The sequence below is a fragment of the Arvicanthis niloticus genome, chromosome 24, assembly GCF_011762505.2.
Source record: "Arvicanthis niloticus isolate mArvNil1 chromosome 24, mArvNil1.pat.X, whole genome shotgun sequence".
In the NCBI taxonomy this organism is placed as follows: Eukaryota; Metazoa; Chordata; class Mammalia; order Rodentia; family Muridae; genus Arvicanthis; species Arvicanthis niloticus.
In genome coordinates, this window is record NC_133432.1 from 35,924,600 (window position 1) to 35,940,119 (window position 15,520).

Here is a 15,520-nt window from a genome sequence, read left to right on the forward strand (position 1 = left end):
AAACAAAAACAAAAACAAAAACAAAGCAAAAACAAAAACAAAAACAAAAACAAACCAAAACGAAAAGTTTACTTAATTTTGAGACAGGGTTTCACTATGCAGCTCTGGCTGTCCCAGAACTTGCTCTGTACACCAGGCTGGCCTGGAACTCACAGGGATCTGCCTGCCTCTGCTTCCTTAGTGCTAATATTAATGATGTGTACCACCATGTTTGGCCTGAGCACCAGTCTCTAGTTCCAATACCCTTTTCTGTCTTTTCCAGAAAGAAGAAATCAGGTCTAATCCTAACTAAAATGTCACCTGCTCTAAAATAACCCTTCCATCACAAGGTGTTTGTTTTCCCAGAGAAGCCAGTATGCATGTCTTTTATAGGAATTCTGCAACAGTTCATACACTAAAGCTAGAAAGTTAAAAGCATACAGTTATTATCCAGGCATAGTACCGACAGTATTTAATCCCAGCATTTGGAAAGCAGAGGCAGATCTCTTTGAGTTCAAGGCGAGCCTGGCCTATATAGCAAGTTTCTGAACAGCCAGAACTAAGTAGCATTCTGTCTAAACTCCACCCCCACCCCCTGGCAACAGCCAGGTATGCTCCTCCCCACAGTTACCTTAGGTCTGACCCACTATAAAAGGGGCTGCTTGCCCCCTCCTTTCTCTCTTGCTCTCTTGTTCTCTTGTTCCTTTCTTGCCCTCTTGGGCTCTCCCTTTCCCATTCCCTTCACCTCCCTCTCTCCACATGCTTATGGCTGGCTTCTGCTTCCCTCTCCTCCTCCCTCTCCCTCTCCTCCCTCCCCCGTCCCCCTCTCCTCCCCTCCCCTCCCCCTCTCCTCCTCTCCCCCCCTTCCCCTCCTCCCCCTCTCCTTCCTCTCCCTTTCTCTCTGCCTCTCTATACTGCCATGTGGCTGGTCCCTCAGGGGAAGGGATGTCTCAGCATTGAGACATCCCCTTAATGCTGAGGCATCCCCTTCCCCCATACCTGATTATACCTCCATAGAACATATTCTCAATCTCTTTATCTTTTTATAAACATATCACATAGACCTTGACGCAAACAAAAGAAACAAGAAACAAGCAGAAACAGCTTTGGGGAGATTGTTACAGTCCTCATTGTAGGGATGTCAAGGTAGCAGGAACTTGAAGCAGCTGGTCACATCATATCCTCAGTCAGAAGCAGCGAGAAATGCGTTAGTATACGCATGCTTACTACTTATCTCCCCGTCTCCGTTCTTATACAGCCCATGACCCAAACCCACCTATTCTGGAAGACTGGCTCTTCCTGCATCATGCCCACAGGCCAACCTGGCAGGGAGGGACAATTTATTAAGACTCCTCCTAGGTGATTCCTAGATTGTCAAGGTACATTTAAAACTAACCATCACCTTTCCTAAAAGAACTTATTGTCTAATTGCCTTCTAAATATTTATGTTTGGGATCAGTGAGATGTCTCAGTAGTCAAGGTGCATGCCCCCAAGCCAGATGGTCTGAGTTCTATTCCTGGGACCTATGTGGTGGAAGGAAAGAACTGACCCTACAGGTTTTCCTCTGACACACACTAAATAAATACATATTAAAATATATATGTTTATACACATAGACTAATCTTTCTTTTAGTCTAGGGCAGGAAAACTCCTTTTTTGTAGAGACTCATTGAAAAAAAAAAAAAAAAAAGGTATGGAAGTGCAATAGAGCCAGGAAATGGGAGCCTGGACTGGCTATGACTGACCATAGAGATATACCTCCTTCTGGGACCTCCGAGCATCCTAGAGAGGAACCGGACACGGGCCTTTTCCATTGGGCACCTGCCTGACAGCATCCGCTACTCACTTCCGGTCCGCGCAGGCCAGGGCAGGTGCTGAGCGCGCCGTCAAGGCCGCGGCTGGGTCCGGGCGGGGCGGGTCTGGACAGAGCAGGCTGCTGTTCGGCGGGGCCGCAGCGGTCCAGGGGTCGTATTCTCCACGCACATCCGTGATCTCAGGTAAGATCCATGTGGGTCGCGGTCAGGCCAGGCTGGGGGCCTAACGTAGGGGGTCCACGAACCGCAGGAAGACCTTGACCCTGGGACTCCGAAAAGGAACGCTAAGCGTTTTTTAGACGCGGATGCCAGACAGCTATTAGAAGAATAGCCACGCGGCACCTTCTGCCTGCCAGAGGCCTGAAAGATGCACGAAGGCCTCTTGGCCCCAGGGCACCGGCAGGCCGAGCAAAGGCAATAGCAGGGACGTTCGAGAAAGCTCTATGCAGCAGAATGATGAATGTTATAGATGGGAAAAATGAGGAGTAGGTTTAACAGGCGGGTAGAGAAATACAGAAACGTCCCATGAAATTTGTAGCATAAGGTCATGGCTTGTCGCCCGCTAGTTGCGCTAATGAGCAGAGCGCTTTAGTGCTTTGGGCTTGGGGCCTGTTTTGCTAGACTGCCTGCCCCGGAAGTAAACAAGTCTCATTTTACTGTCTGCATTGTAGCCTCTTTTTCCTCGGGTGTAATGTTTGCTTCCCACCTGTCATTCCTTCCTCCCTTTCTCTCTCCTCCCTCCATCCTCTTCTCTCCCTCTCTTCCAGTTTCAGGATTACCCAGGTTGGCTTGGATCTCGCCATCCTCCTGCCTTGGGCTCCCAGGTTCTGGAATTACAGGCCACTAATGACACTCCTGTTAATCTTTCTTTTTTCGAGACAAGTCTTCACTATATATCTCTGACTGTCCTGGAACTCACTATGTAGAGCAGGTTGGCCTCAGACCCACAATGCTGGGTTTAAAGATGTGCACCAGTACACCCAACTTTTTCTTTCTTCCTTTTTTTGGATATGTTTTTATTTTTCTGTGATGAGGTCCCCCCCCCCCCCCCCCCCCGCATGTATGTCTATGCACTACCTGCCTGGTGTCCATAGAACCCAGAAGATGCAACAGATTTTCTGGAACTGGAGATGCAGACAGTTGTGAACCACCGTGTGTGTGTGTGTGTGTGTGTGTGTGTGTGTGCTGGGAAGCGAACCTGGGTTCCCTGCAAGAGCAGCCAGTGCTCTTAATCGCTGAGCTGGCTCTCCAACCCCATCTTTATTTTTAGACCTCCCATGTTTTGGGAGGGAGACAGCTATAGCTGCCTGCATATTCTCTCTGCCTCATCTTTTGCTTGTTCTCTGATATTTTTGTGCACCTGTATGATATGTCTTGCGTATATCTACCCTAACTCCCCTCTCATACCCCTCCCAGGGGCACCCAAACATCTCCTTCCCATTCTCACGACCTCTTCTTTTTCTTGGTGTGAGGACTGATTTTACTGGCTTGATCCTGTGCGGGTCTTGTGAAGATGAGCATGGCTGCAGTAACTGCAATGGCTGTGTCATGTCCCCACCTCTGACTCTTAGGTTCTTTCTGTCCCCACTTCCACTATGTTTCCCGAGCCTTGGCTGTGTGGGGTGTTGATAACAGATGCCCCATTTAGGCTGAGCACTCAACAGCCACTTATTCTCAGCTCTCTGACCAGTTATGAGCCACTGCCTTAGCTGGAAGTAGGCAGAGCCTTCCCTGGTCAAGGCTGAAGTCAGTACCACTCTACAGACATAGACATAAACATTTAGGTGGCTTGACACCCTGTCTGTTTTAGAAAGACTTCAGTGGTAGAGTCTCTCAGGCTATGGCTTTTGAGCAGGTTTACAGCACCAGATATGAGTTCCTTCCTGTGGAGCAGGCCGCCAGTCCAGGCAGAAAGTGGTTGGTTACTCCCATAACCTTCATGCTGCAGCAGTGGGCGTGCCTTGTCTGTCAGGTCATTCATTATTGTAGCACGTAAGCATCACTGCTGGGAAATACCAGCCATGGCTTTTCTCCCCCAGTGGCTTGTATAGCACTATGAAAACCAGCTAACATGGAGGAAATTTCCAGGTCAATTCCAGCTTGATTTCTCTGTGTCCAAATGTATTGTGCCTTCAGCTGGGTTTTACCGTCTAGTTATGATGGGCGATCAAGAGCACTGCAGTAACCTGTATGGCATTGTATTTAGACTGAGCACGCTATCATAGTCAAGCCACTAGTGAATTTGTTGGTTTTAACCTTAAAAATTTGTCTTGATTTTACCTATTTATCTATTGTCACCACCCTGACTGACCTAAGCCCAAGTCAGTTGATAGTATTTTCATGATAGATGTCAGAATTCTGAGATAGTCACTGGTATAGACCCAGAAGTGGATGGGCTGACTTGTGCATCTTCTCTTCTCAGACAGGTTACCCCTGTTGTCATCCTCAGTCTTGCTGGAGCTTGAAGATGCTGAAAGAGCGTCTGGAGATGGCAGAAGGTCCTCAGCAGCAGATGGGTGCTCCAGTGGTCAAACTGGAGAAGGAGCTGCCATGGGGCAGGGGAGGGGAGGACTCTAGTCCTGAGGCATTTCGGCTGAGGTTTCGCCAGTTCCGCTACCAAGAGGCTGCTGGTCCCCAGGAAGCCCTCAGGGAGCTCCAAGAGCTCTGTCGGCGGTGGCTGAGGCCGGAGCTGCACACCAAAGAGCAGATCTTGGAGCTGCTGGTGCTGGAGCAGTTCCTCACCATCCTGCCGCGAGAGTTCTACACCTGGATCCGGGAACACAGCCCAGAGAGCGGCAAGGCTCTGGTGGCCATGGTGGAGGAGCTGATGGGGAGCACGGAGGCCAAGGCGGTGGGTGAGAAGAGGGTGTCCAGGCCTTTCTTGGTTGGTGTGGGAATCAGAGATGAAGAGGTTAAGAAAGTGGTGGGAATAGATGAGACATGGGACCTCCTCCATTGTCTCCAAGTCCCCAGAGGGCCTCTCCTGGAGAGTAGCTGCATTCTAGCAAGAAGATTAAGGGCTTGAGGAGATGGCCCAGGGGACAAACGCTTGCCGTGCAAGCATGAGGCTTTGAGATTAGATCTCTGGGACCTGTAGAAAGGGTACATGAGATATCGTGCATGTGTGATCCCAGCAGTGAGACTGGCGCCGCCGGGAACTTGCAGGCCAGGGAGGCAGGCATACTGCCCAGTGATCAGCAAGAGTATGTACTATAAGGTGGAAGATGAGAACGAACACTGGAAGTTCTCCTCATATGCTTGGTGCCACATGTGTCTGTACTCGTATGCACATGCACGTGTGTGAGTGCACACACACTCACATCATATACACACTTAAAATAAATAAAACAAAGCCATCTCTAGAGATGTTTATGGGCAGAAAAGTCTGATCCTTGGTTTCGGCATCAGAGAGCCCTGGTGAGCCACGAATCCAATGGAAGTAGTTGTGATAGTTTTCCAGGCCCACTGTAAGCCCTGCAGGCCCTTGGGGAAGAGACTAATGTGAGTGCACAACCCCAGTCTGTCACTCTGGGATTCCTTACTTAGAGACCTCCACTTAGGCAAAATCAGTTTGTGGCTTCACCTGTTGCAGAAAGGAGTTGAGGAGCAGAGTGGGGTGTATTAAAGACATTTATTTTTTAGGGTTGGGGAGCTAGTTCAGTGGATGAGAAGGATGAGAACTGGAGTTTGGTTTTCCAGCCTCCATGTAAACACTGGGTGGGTGTGTGGTCCATCTGTAATCCCAGCACTCAGGAGGTGGAGTTGGCATCCGCTGAGTGAGCTGGCTACATAGCCGGGTGAAGTCAGCAAGCAAGAAATGACGGACAGGCCTTGCCTAAATATACAAGGTGCAGGTTGGTGGGAAAGACACTGAGTTCACATTGTGCTTGACATGTGCATACATGTGCATGCAGCATGCATAGGTAGTACAACATATACAAAAAAAGACATTTTAAATAATTTTTTTAAAGAGCTGGACAGTGGTGGCACATGCCTTTAATCTCAGCACTCAGGAGGTAAAGGCAGACAGATCTCTGAGTTCGAGGCCAGCCTGGTCCTCAGAGTGAGTTCTGGGACAGCTAGGGCTACACAGAAAAATCTTGTCTCTAACAAACAAAGAAAAAAAAATCCTTTTGATTTTTAAAAAAATTTTATGTGTATGAGTGTTTTGCCCGTATGTAGGTCTGTGCGACATGTGCATACGGTACCTCTGGCGTCCAGAACCCCTGGAACTGGAGCTATAGGTAGTTATTAACTGCCATCTGGGTGCCGGGAATTGAACCAGGGTCCTCTCAAAGAGCAACCAGTGCTCCTAACCACTGAGCCGTCTCTCCAGTCCTTAAATAAATATCTTTTTTGTTTGTTGTTTTTTGTTTGTTGTTTTTTTGTTCTTTGTGGAGCCGGGGCTGTTCTAGAACTTACTCTGTAGACCAGGCTACCGTCAAACTCACAGTCTTTCCTGCCTCTGCCTTCTTAGTGCTGGGATTAAAGGCATAGGTTACCACCACTTGGCTTAAATAAGTATCTAAGGCAGGAGTTAATAGAGAGATGCTCACATTTTGGTTCACAGTTTGTTGGGGAAGTGTGTTGTTAGGGGTGAGACAGTAAACACCACATCCACCTTCAAGAAGCAGTGATGGATGCTGGGACTCAGCTCACCTTCACCTTCTTGTTTAAAGATGATAACATTTTTATTATGTGTGTCTGTGTGCGTCTGCATGTTAGTATATGCAAATGTATTCGGGTATCCAGAGAGGCCAGAAGTGGAGCTCGAGCTGTATTATCTGTAGGTGGCTGTGAGCTAGACTTAGGTCTTCTGTGAGAGTAGCACAAGAGTAGTGCACACTCTTAGCTGTTGAGCCCTCTCTCTAGTCCCTCACTCCCACCCTCCTCGTTTATTCAGTGTAGGACCTCAGCCCTTGGGCTAGCCCCACCGTGGGCTAGCCCCACCTACATTTAAGGCGGGTCTTCCCACCTCATTTAACCAATTCTAGACACAGATTTGCTAGAGGTTTGTTTCATAGGTGATTCTAGATCCTGTCAAGTTGATTATCAGTATTAAAAACAGAGAGAATGAGGAGAGGGAGGGACGAGTGAAAGTGAGTGGGCAGGGCCCCTTTTCTATGAGACTGGCTGCAAAATCCCACTTCCTGTGGGGCAGCTGCTTCTCATTAGCTAGTTCCATCATTTCGGAGTTTGTGGCTTTTATTTTGGGCTTCTATAACTGTGAGGTTGTTTTCCAAAGGTGAGTCAGGTACCCCGAATTCTCAGCAGGACTCTGTTCACTGGACTCGGATATGCTGAGGCAGGTAGAGGGACGGTTGTCCCATAACATGGACTGGTACAAAAGTTGCTCAGGGCCTTGTGAGGGGGGTGCTTAGCTCTCTTCCTGTGGGGGAGGTCAGCAGCTCTTCCTTCTTCCATCCCCCCCCCCCCCCACACACACACACTTCCTTTCCTTTTCTATCCTTTTGTTTGGAAAGAGTCTACTATTATAGTCCTGGTTGGCCTGCAGCTCACTAATTAGACTGGTCAGTCTGGTTTTGAACTCTGAAAGATCCTCCTGCCTCTACTGAGTGCTAGGATTACAGGCTCAGACCACCACACTGGGTTTATGTGGCCCTAGGATGTAACCCAGAGCTGTGGGGCCAATGGAGTCCCACCCTCAGCCTTGCTCTCCTTCTTAGTTTAAATTCGCTCTCTTTAACAGACTCCAGCAGGTCTCATTCTAATTGGTATGTGATTCTTCTTAGGTCCCATGCCTTGCCCAGGGAGAACAGCTGGTCACAGCCCTTGGAGGAGGATCTTGGCAATCAGGCATCCACTTGGGGCCGGTAGAAGTCAAGCCTGAGTGGGGGATACCCCAGGGGGAAGGAGTTCAGAGCCTAGGCCCAAGCACCGCAGAACAGCTGAGCCAGGGCCCTGGAGATGGGACACAGGCCTTCCAGGAGCAAGGTAAGACTCAGATAATGAGGATGTCGGCCCCTCCCATCTACGGTTCCTTTAGAAACTCAGCGCTAGGCTAAGTAGTTATGGGCAAGATAGAATTCTGAATTTTCTGGGCTACCTCCCCTACCCTAGTAGAAAGCAGATGAAGTATTTTTTTTACACCTTGACCAGTTTTTCGGGGTACAAGTAGAACCATGTTCTCTTATCATTTCTTCTCCCTTTTCCTCACATCCTTCTAGAACCTCTAGGTACTATGCTGATGATATGGGAGGTGTATCTATTAAGTGGGGGAGACAAACCACAGCCACGAAGTGGGGAGGGGAGGAGAGAGAGAGAGAGAGAGAGAGAGAGAGAGAGAGAGAGAGAGAGAGAGAGAGAGAGAAAGAGAAAGCACGTGCGACTGTGAGCGAGAGACCTGTCCTCATGGCAGACTCAGGAGTGTGCCTAACTCTGAGGGGACGGTCTCAGCCAGAACAGGCAGCACTCCTGGCTGTGGGTCCTTGTGGTACTGATGCAGTACTCTGTGGTCTGTGGGTTCTGAGGTGGTGTGTGTTGGGGTGGGGTGCTTTTGAGTTGGCAGACGACAGCCCTGATCCCTCTGTGCGTTTGTTTCTGCCCAGCATTGCCCATTCTTCACGTGGGCCCAGGGCTTCCCTCTGTGAGTGCCAGAGACCAAGAGATGGCTGCTGGGTTCCTTGCAGCCACATCTCAGGTGAGCTGATGTCCCTGTTTTGGAGATTTTATGTATTTCCTTTGGATATGCATATGTTCAGCCTTCCGTGTGTGGGAGCCAGAGGCAGCTTTGTGTGCTTATTTCTCTGCTTCTACCTTTATGTGTGTTCTTTTTTTTTTAAACAGCCTTAAGGTGGGGCTTGAGGGGATACACAGAGGTGGCTCAAGCTTGAGGAGGGAGTGCTGGTGACATCTGGATGCTGAGGTGGTGGGGGGACTAGCATATGGTCATATGGTCTGAGCATGTCAGTTACCCTATGTTAAAGCTATTGGGAGATGGCCGTTCTGTCCCTAGCTCATCCAGGGTCCAGTTCCTTCTGTCTTTGCTCTGCCTGAGCCTCTCTTTATTGCTCCAGGTAGACTACCCCACCTGTTTTTGAAAATGTATTTAGTGTATGTGTGGCGAGGGATATACCACAGTGCTCTCGTAGAGGTCAGAGGACAGCTTGCTGGAGTTAGTTCTCTCTTACACCATTCTGTTTCTAGGGATTGCACTGAGGTCATCTGGCTTAGCAGCAAGTAGTTTAGTTTAGTACCTTAACCCACTGAGCCATTTTACCAACCCTAGGAATCTTAACTTTTATCTTTTAATTTATTTTTAATGTGTATGAATATTTTACCTGCATGCATGTATGTATGTGTACCACATGTTTGCCTGGTGCACTCTGTCCAGAAGAGGGCATTGGATCCCCTGGAACTAGAGTCATAGGCAGTTATTAGCTGCCGTGTGTGTGTGTGTGTGTGTGTGTGTTTGTGTGTGTGTGTGTGTGTGTGTGTGTAGGGGTGGGGTGGGGTGGGGTGGGGGGTGGGGTGGGGGCGTAGAGAGATGGAAACTGAACATGGGTCCTCTACAGAAGCGGTGAGTGCTCTTAGTGACCGCGCCATCTCTGTAGCTCCCTTTCTTTATCTACAGCAATCTCCTGTCATTTCAGGGTCTGGGACCATTTAAAGACATGACTTTGGGTTTTCCCGAGGAGGAGTGGAGACACGTAGCCCCAGCTCAGATTGACTGCTTTGGGGAGTATGTGGACTCACAGGACTGTGGGGTCCTTCCAGGTAAGGTCTTCTGCCGGCCAAGTGAGGAAGAGGGGTTTGGGAGATGCAGTTTAAGAGTCTTGCCCTAGCTGTGGGGCTGCTGACAGAACAGGGTAGGGGGTGTGGAGTGTTGGAGAAGCTGGCTTGGTACATACCTGAGCTAACAGCAGGAAATAAGATGGAGCAAGCAAGCATAAGGCCATGAGTGACTGGCTGTGACGAGGCAGGTTGTTGATGCCAACACACCTGCTATGTGCCCATGACTGAAGGGCATGGAGCTCTGCAGAGAAAGGGAAGGAGCAGAAGAGGAGCGTGGATCTGGTCCATCTGTAGATGGTTACCGATCACCCCCTGTATGCAGGCCCTAAGTAGCAGCTTTGGTTTGGGACGGGGTAGGGATGGGGTGTGCTGGATGGGAGAATGCAGTGTGCTTGCATGCGTGTGGACAACTGTAGATAGAGGAAGTGAGGGCTGACTGACTGTTCAGTCAGTGTAAAAGAGGCCAGGGGAGGAGAGTCAGTAGTGGGTGCTCTTCATAGAAATCACCGAGTTAGTTTGTATACGTGTGCTGTATACATGCATATGGATGCACATACCTGTGCTCATGCCCAGAGGAGAGAGGAGGGTATTGGGATTTTACCTTTATCACTTGGCCTCATTCCTTAGAGGCAGGGTCTCTCCCTAAACCTGGAGCCTGGGCTTTTCATTTAAGACTGACAGTCCTAGCGATCTTTCTGTCATTGCCACCCACACTGCTGGTGTTTATGAGACCACAGTGGGCTTGTTCTATGCATGCTGGGATCTGAACTCAGGTCTGCTGGATGCACAAGTGCTCTTAACCACTGAGCCATCTCTCACTGAGCCCCACTGAGTTAGATTTGAAGGAAGTAAAAGTCTGAATTAGCAGAACCTTCCATGGGAGGATATTAAAATCTGTCATGCAATTCAGCATCAGGACAGGGAGGTGGTAAGAGTAAACAAAGTCAGATTTCAGGGCTCATGGAAGCCAAAGGTGTCGAGGTTGTTAACCAAAGGAAAGGAAGAAGAGCCGCTGATGGGACTCACTAAGAAGCTGGCTGTGGTTATACAGACCTCACTCAGGATTGCATGAATCTGAGGCCAGTCTGGTTTACAGAGTGAGACTCTCCCAAGAAGCCACAGCATCACCACCACCACCAAGATAGAGGGATGCATTTGGAGGCAAAGGCATAGGGCACCAAGTTCCTTAGGTGGTCACTGATAGAAAGAGAGGAGCTGCTTTTCAGACATGCTGTGCTAGCAGGACCACAGTGTCACAGTGGGAGAGTGAGCCTTCAGGTCTGAGGGGGGCCAGCATTCAAGGAGCCATAGATAGCATGGCAGAGCCTGAATATTAGCGAAGTGTAGATTGTATCATAACCATAAGCACCATGAGGGCCCTGAGAGGAGAGATGGCAGCCTATAGGTGTTTCAGTTCCTTTCAGATCCCCAGGAAGAAGTGACTTTCTGTTTTTTGAGGGTTTTGGGGATCATGGTGGCAAGTCCATACTGGATCTCCTAGCCTAACATAGCCCACATGGCCCCTGGCATGCAGGAAGCCCTAGGTAAGAGTTGTAAGAGGAGTTTGGCTCTGCCTGCCTGCCTGCCTGTGGAAGGAACTAGGCTTGCTCACATCTGCAAGTGGAGAGGGTTGGGGGCTACAGGATCAGACAGTGCTCTAGAGCAGTGGTTCTCAACTTGTGGGTTTGACCCTTTAGGGGTCACATATCAGATGTCCTGCATATCCAATATTTACATTAAAATTCATAACAGTAGCAAAATTACAGTTATGAAGGAACAATGAAATAAATTTATGGCTGGGGGTCACCGCACACTTGTAACTGGATTACACGGCCACAGCATTAGGAAAGTTGAGAACCACTGTCCTAGCGGTGGCAGAGAAACAGGTACTGAGAGCCGGGGTGGTGCCTGATTTCTGGGCATGAAGAGCAGCAGTTGGAGGAGTGTGATGGAACGTCACCACAGTGTTGACCTTCTTTGCCACACAGGTGCTGGGAGCAAGGAGAAGGAGGCTAAGCCCCAGCAGGAAGACCTGAAGAGAGCATTTGTTGGGTTGACTTCCGATGGGTTTGGAGAAGCCGCCATCCAGGTTCCTGGGCCAGGGGCCACCTGTGAGCAGGAGCCTGGGGGCTCTGGGACCAGTGTGCCTGGGCTTCCTGCTCCTCAGCATGGGGTCCCCCTGCCTGATGCCCTCAACACCCACAATTCTTTTTGGAAGCCTTTCCAGTGCCCTGAGTGTGGAAAAGGCTTTAGTCGGAGCTCCAACCTTGTCAGGCACCAGCGGACCCACGAAGAAGAGAAATCCTTTGGCTGTGTGGAGTGCGGGAAAGGTTTCACCCTGAGGGAGTACCTCACCAAGCATCAGAGGACCCACCTAGGCAAGAGGCCCTATGTGTGCGGCGAGTGCTGGAAGACCTTCAGCCAGAGGCATCACCTGGAGGTGCACCAACGCAGCCACACCGGGGAGAAGCCCTACAAGTGTGCAGACTGCTGGAAGGGCTTCAGCCGGAGGCAGCACCTGCTGGTGCATCGCAGGACGCACACCGGGGAGAAGCCCTACACCTGCGAGTGTGGCAAGAGCTTCAGCCGGAATGCCAACCTGGCGGTGCACCGGCGGGCGCACACTGGGGAAAAGCCCTATGGCTGCCAGGTGTGCGGCAAGCGCTTCAGCAAGGGGGAGCGACTGGTGCGACACCAGAGGATCCACACGGGCGAGAAGCCCTACCACTGCCCAGCCTGCGGTCGCAGCTTCAATCAGAGGTCCATCCTCAACCGTCATCAGAAGACCCAGCATCGCCAGGAGCCTCCGGTGCAGTGAGCCTACCAAGGGAACAGCTCTGCCAAGGAGCGACTCCTTGTACCGAGTGCTCTGGGCAGTGCCCAGTGAGGACCAGCAGAGGACGGCAGAGCCTGGCGTATGGGAAGCTTGCAGAGGGCCCACAGTTTCCCTCAGCTCTTCTATTCTAGGGAAACACTGCCCTGAGCTGCGGGGTTTTTCTCTCCCACAGTAGGGATGGGATCCCACCTCCTCAGCAAGTTTGGGGAAAGGGCAGAATTCTATTGCAAATAGGCAGCTTGAAGCTCATTTTCTTTCTTTCTTTTTCTTCTTCCTTCCTTTTTTAAAGATAGGTCTCATATTATCTAAGCTGGTCTCAGACTACTTGTGTAGCTGAAGATGATCTTGAACTCCTGACCCTCCTGCCTCCACCTTCCCAGTGTTGGGATTGCAGGAATGTGCCACCATGCCTGGTTTCTGCTGTGTTGGAGATGAGTTCCAAGGTTTGTGCATGCTTGGTGGGGTACTCTACTGACTGAGGTGTGTGCCCAGCCTCGAAGCTCTTGTTGTCAGAGAGCTCTGTCTTGCCTGCAAGATCATTAGCCCAGGCCTGCCCTCCCTCCAGCTGTCTTTCATTTACAAATATTTATTAAACATCTGCTGTGCTCCTGGCTCTCAGAAAGCCATGGGACAGGAACCAGTGTATCGTGGAGCATGAGTAGAGCTGGAGCAGTACCTTGTAAGTATCCCAAAGCACGTGTCGTTGCAAGTGCCACATCAGAACTAATGCACACGCCTGTGCCAGCCTGTCCCCGTGTGGGCCCTCACGTACTCTCCACCTCACATGGAGACTTCTCTCATGAAGCCTTGTTTATGTTGCTTTCTTGGCAGCCTTATTGTCATGGACTGGAACATTTTACTCTCATCTGTAAAGTCTTCCCATCTCATTATTCCTTGCACTAACCACAGCCACTAGGAAATTAATATTTTGCTACTGATCACTGAATAAACAAGAAAATATTTTAAGACAATTAGTAACTTTCCTGGAAATTACTGGTGAATTAATTTGAAAGACAAACTAATATTAATGTTTAATGGAACTTTAGCATCTGTACTACCTCTGAGAGGAAGAGAGTGAGGGTGTGTGTGGGTGGGCACAGGGTATTGAACCTGTGGCCTAACTCATGCTGGGTAAGTTCTATTCCTAGCTCTATCCCTTCCCCCACAAAAAAGTTTATTTTGAGGCAAGGTCTTGATATATTGTTCAGGCTGGCCTTGGAGTAGCCTTGTGGTCCACTGTAGCCTTGAACCCGCCTGCTCCATTCTGGGGATTGGCTGGAACTTCACATCTTCACCAGGCCTGGCTAACCTTTATTTTATCTCATTCATCCTGTAAGTGTTTCTCGAGGTCCTGCAGTGTGCTAGGAGCTCTGGAAGCTTAGGGCAGATGAATCAGTGAATCAAACAGGGACTGTCCTGAACTTAGGGCTGGGAAACAGCTCAGCGGTTAAGAGGTTGCTGCCCTTGAAGACAGGACCCAGGTTTGGTTCTGGCAGCTCGCTCTAGGTTGTAACTGCACCTCCAGGGAATCTGACACATTCTTCTAGGGTTTTGTCTTCTAGCCTCTTTGAGCACCTTCACTTACACATACACAGACCTCCCATAAATATGAACATGAATAAAAAATGTTACAGGCTGGAGAGGTGGTTCAGCCGTTAAGACTGGACACTGCTCTTGCAGAAGATCTGAGTTTGATTCTCAGCACTCACACTGAGTGGCTCAAAACGTCTCTAATTCCAGCTCTAGGAGATCAAACACGCTCTTCTGGCCTCTACACACAAATTATTGCATACCCATAGAGATACACGTACAGGTAAATAACATTTTAAAGAAATCCTGAGCTTGTAGGACTCACAACTTAGTGAATCAACTTGATCTTCAGGCTCCTCTGAGTCTGAGGGTTTGTTCCTGAGCTATAACCCTATTAAAGATAGGGTCTTATTGTGTAGACCAGGCTAGCCTCCAACTCATAGAGATCTCCCTGCCTTTGCTTCCCAAGTGCTGGGATTAAGGGTGGGGTTTAAGCCCTGTCAACTTCTTGCCCTGAGTTATATTTACCACTCATCTTATGATACTGAATAGTTCCTCTCCTCTGATCATTTGGACTCTTGTCATATGAGACATTCTAGTTTCATTTCTGTTGCTGTGATTAAATGACTTAACAAAAAAATTAAGGGAAAAAGGATTTATTTTAGCTCATAGCTCTAGTTTATAGTCAGTTACTGTGGAGTAGTCACAGGAGGAGCTTGAAGCAGCTGGCCACAACATACCCACAGGCAAGATGAGCGAGCTGGAGAGGTAACTGGTTGAGGCTGTGCTTCCAGAGGAGCAGAGTTTGGGTCCCAGCTCCCCTGTTGAGTGGATCACAACTAAGTACAGCAGACCTGTTGCTTACTCTTTATTAAGATTTGTAAAAATTTGTATGTGTGTGTACATGTGTGCTCATGAATTCTGTCATGTACTCACAAAGGCCATGTGTGCAGGTTAGGAAAATTAAGGTATTTGTTCACAACATTAAAATGCTGTTTACAGCATTAAAACCACATTTCTTTAAAAATAACTGTCTGGGGCTAAGGATGTGGCCCAGCAGGGAAAATGCTTGCTGTGCAGGCTTGGGGTTGGGGTTCAGACCCCTAGCACCCTACATAAGAGCCCAGTGGGCACAGTGGGCATGCCTGCTCTGCCTGCCTGTTATCCTGGCTTGTGGGAGGTGGAAAATGGGGATAGGTCTCCAGAGCAAGCTGACTACCCAGACTAAGATAAGATAGCTCTGGGTTTATCAAGAGATCCACCTTGGTATATAAGGTGAAGAGAGAGAGAAATATCAACCCAATATCAACCTTGGGTCTCCACATACACACATGTGAACACCCAGATACCACATACATATGTAAATTAATTTACTGGCATGAAAGGGTTTTGCTGCTGTTAAATTCTTTGAATTTGTGTGTGTGTGTGTGTGTGTGTGTGTGTATGTATGTATGTTTGTATATATGTTTGCCAAGGTGCAAATGTGGAGGTCAGAGGATAGTTTTCAGGAAACAGCGAGTTCGATACCCAGAACATAATGATCTTTAGCCTTGGTGGCAAGTACCTGCTGAGCCATTTTTCTGGTCTTTGCTGTTCATTCATTTG

At 49.1% G+C, this 15,520-nt stretch overlaps 1 protein-coding gene across 2 annotated transcripts; it reads left to right on the top strand.

The window, feature by feature from the left end:
* Window positions 1–1,692: 1,692 nt before the first annotated feature.
* Zscan25 (zinc finger and SCAN domain containing 25) lies at window positions 1,693–13,356 on the top strand. 2 transcript variants are annotated; one of them, XM_076923697.1, is made up of 6 exons: window positions 1,693–1,977; window positions 4,221–4,645; window positions 7,548–7,749; window positions 8,364–8,455; window positions 9,408–9,531; window positions 11,538–13,356. In XM_076923697.1, exons 2-6 carry the CDS (start codon window positions 4,262–4,264, stop codon window positions 12,365–12,367), a joined length of 1,632 nt encoding a protein of 543 aa, XP_076779812.1. In that variant the 5' UTR covers window positions 1,693–1,977; window positions 4,221–4,261; the 3' UTR covers window positions 12,368–13,356. The 2 variants fall into 2 exon arrangements, with proteins under 2 accessions (XP_076779812.1, XP_076779811.1); XM_076923696.1 differs by having other exon boundaries at window positions 1,696–1,977; window positions 4,217–4,645.
* Window positions 13,357–15,520: the final 2,164 nt, after the last annotated feature.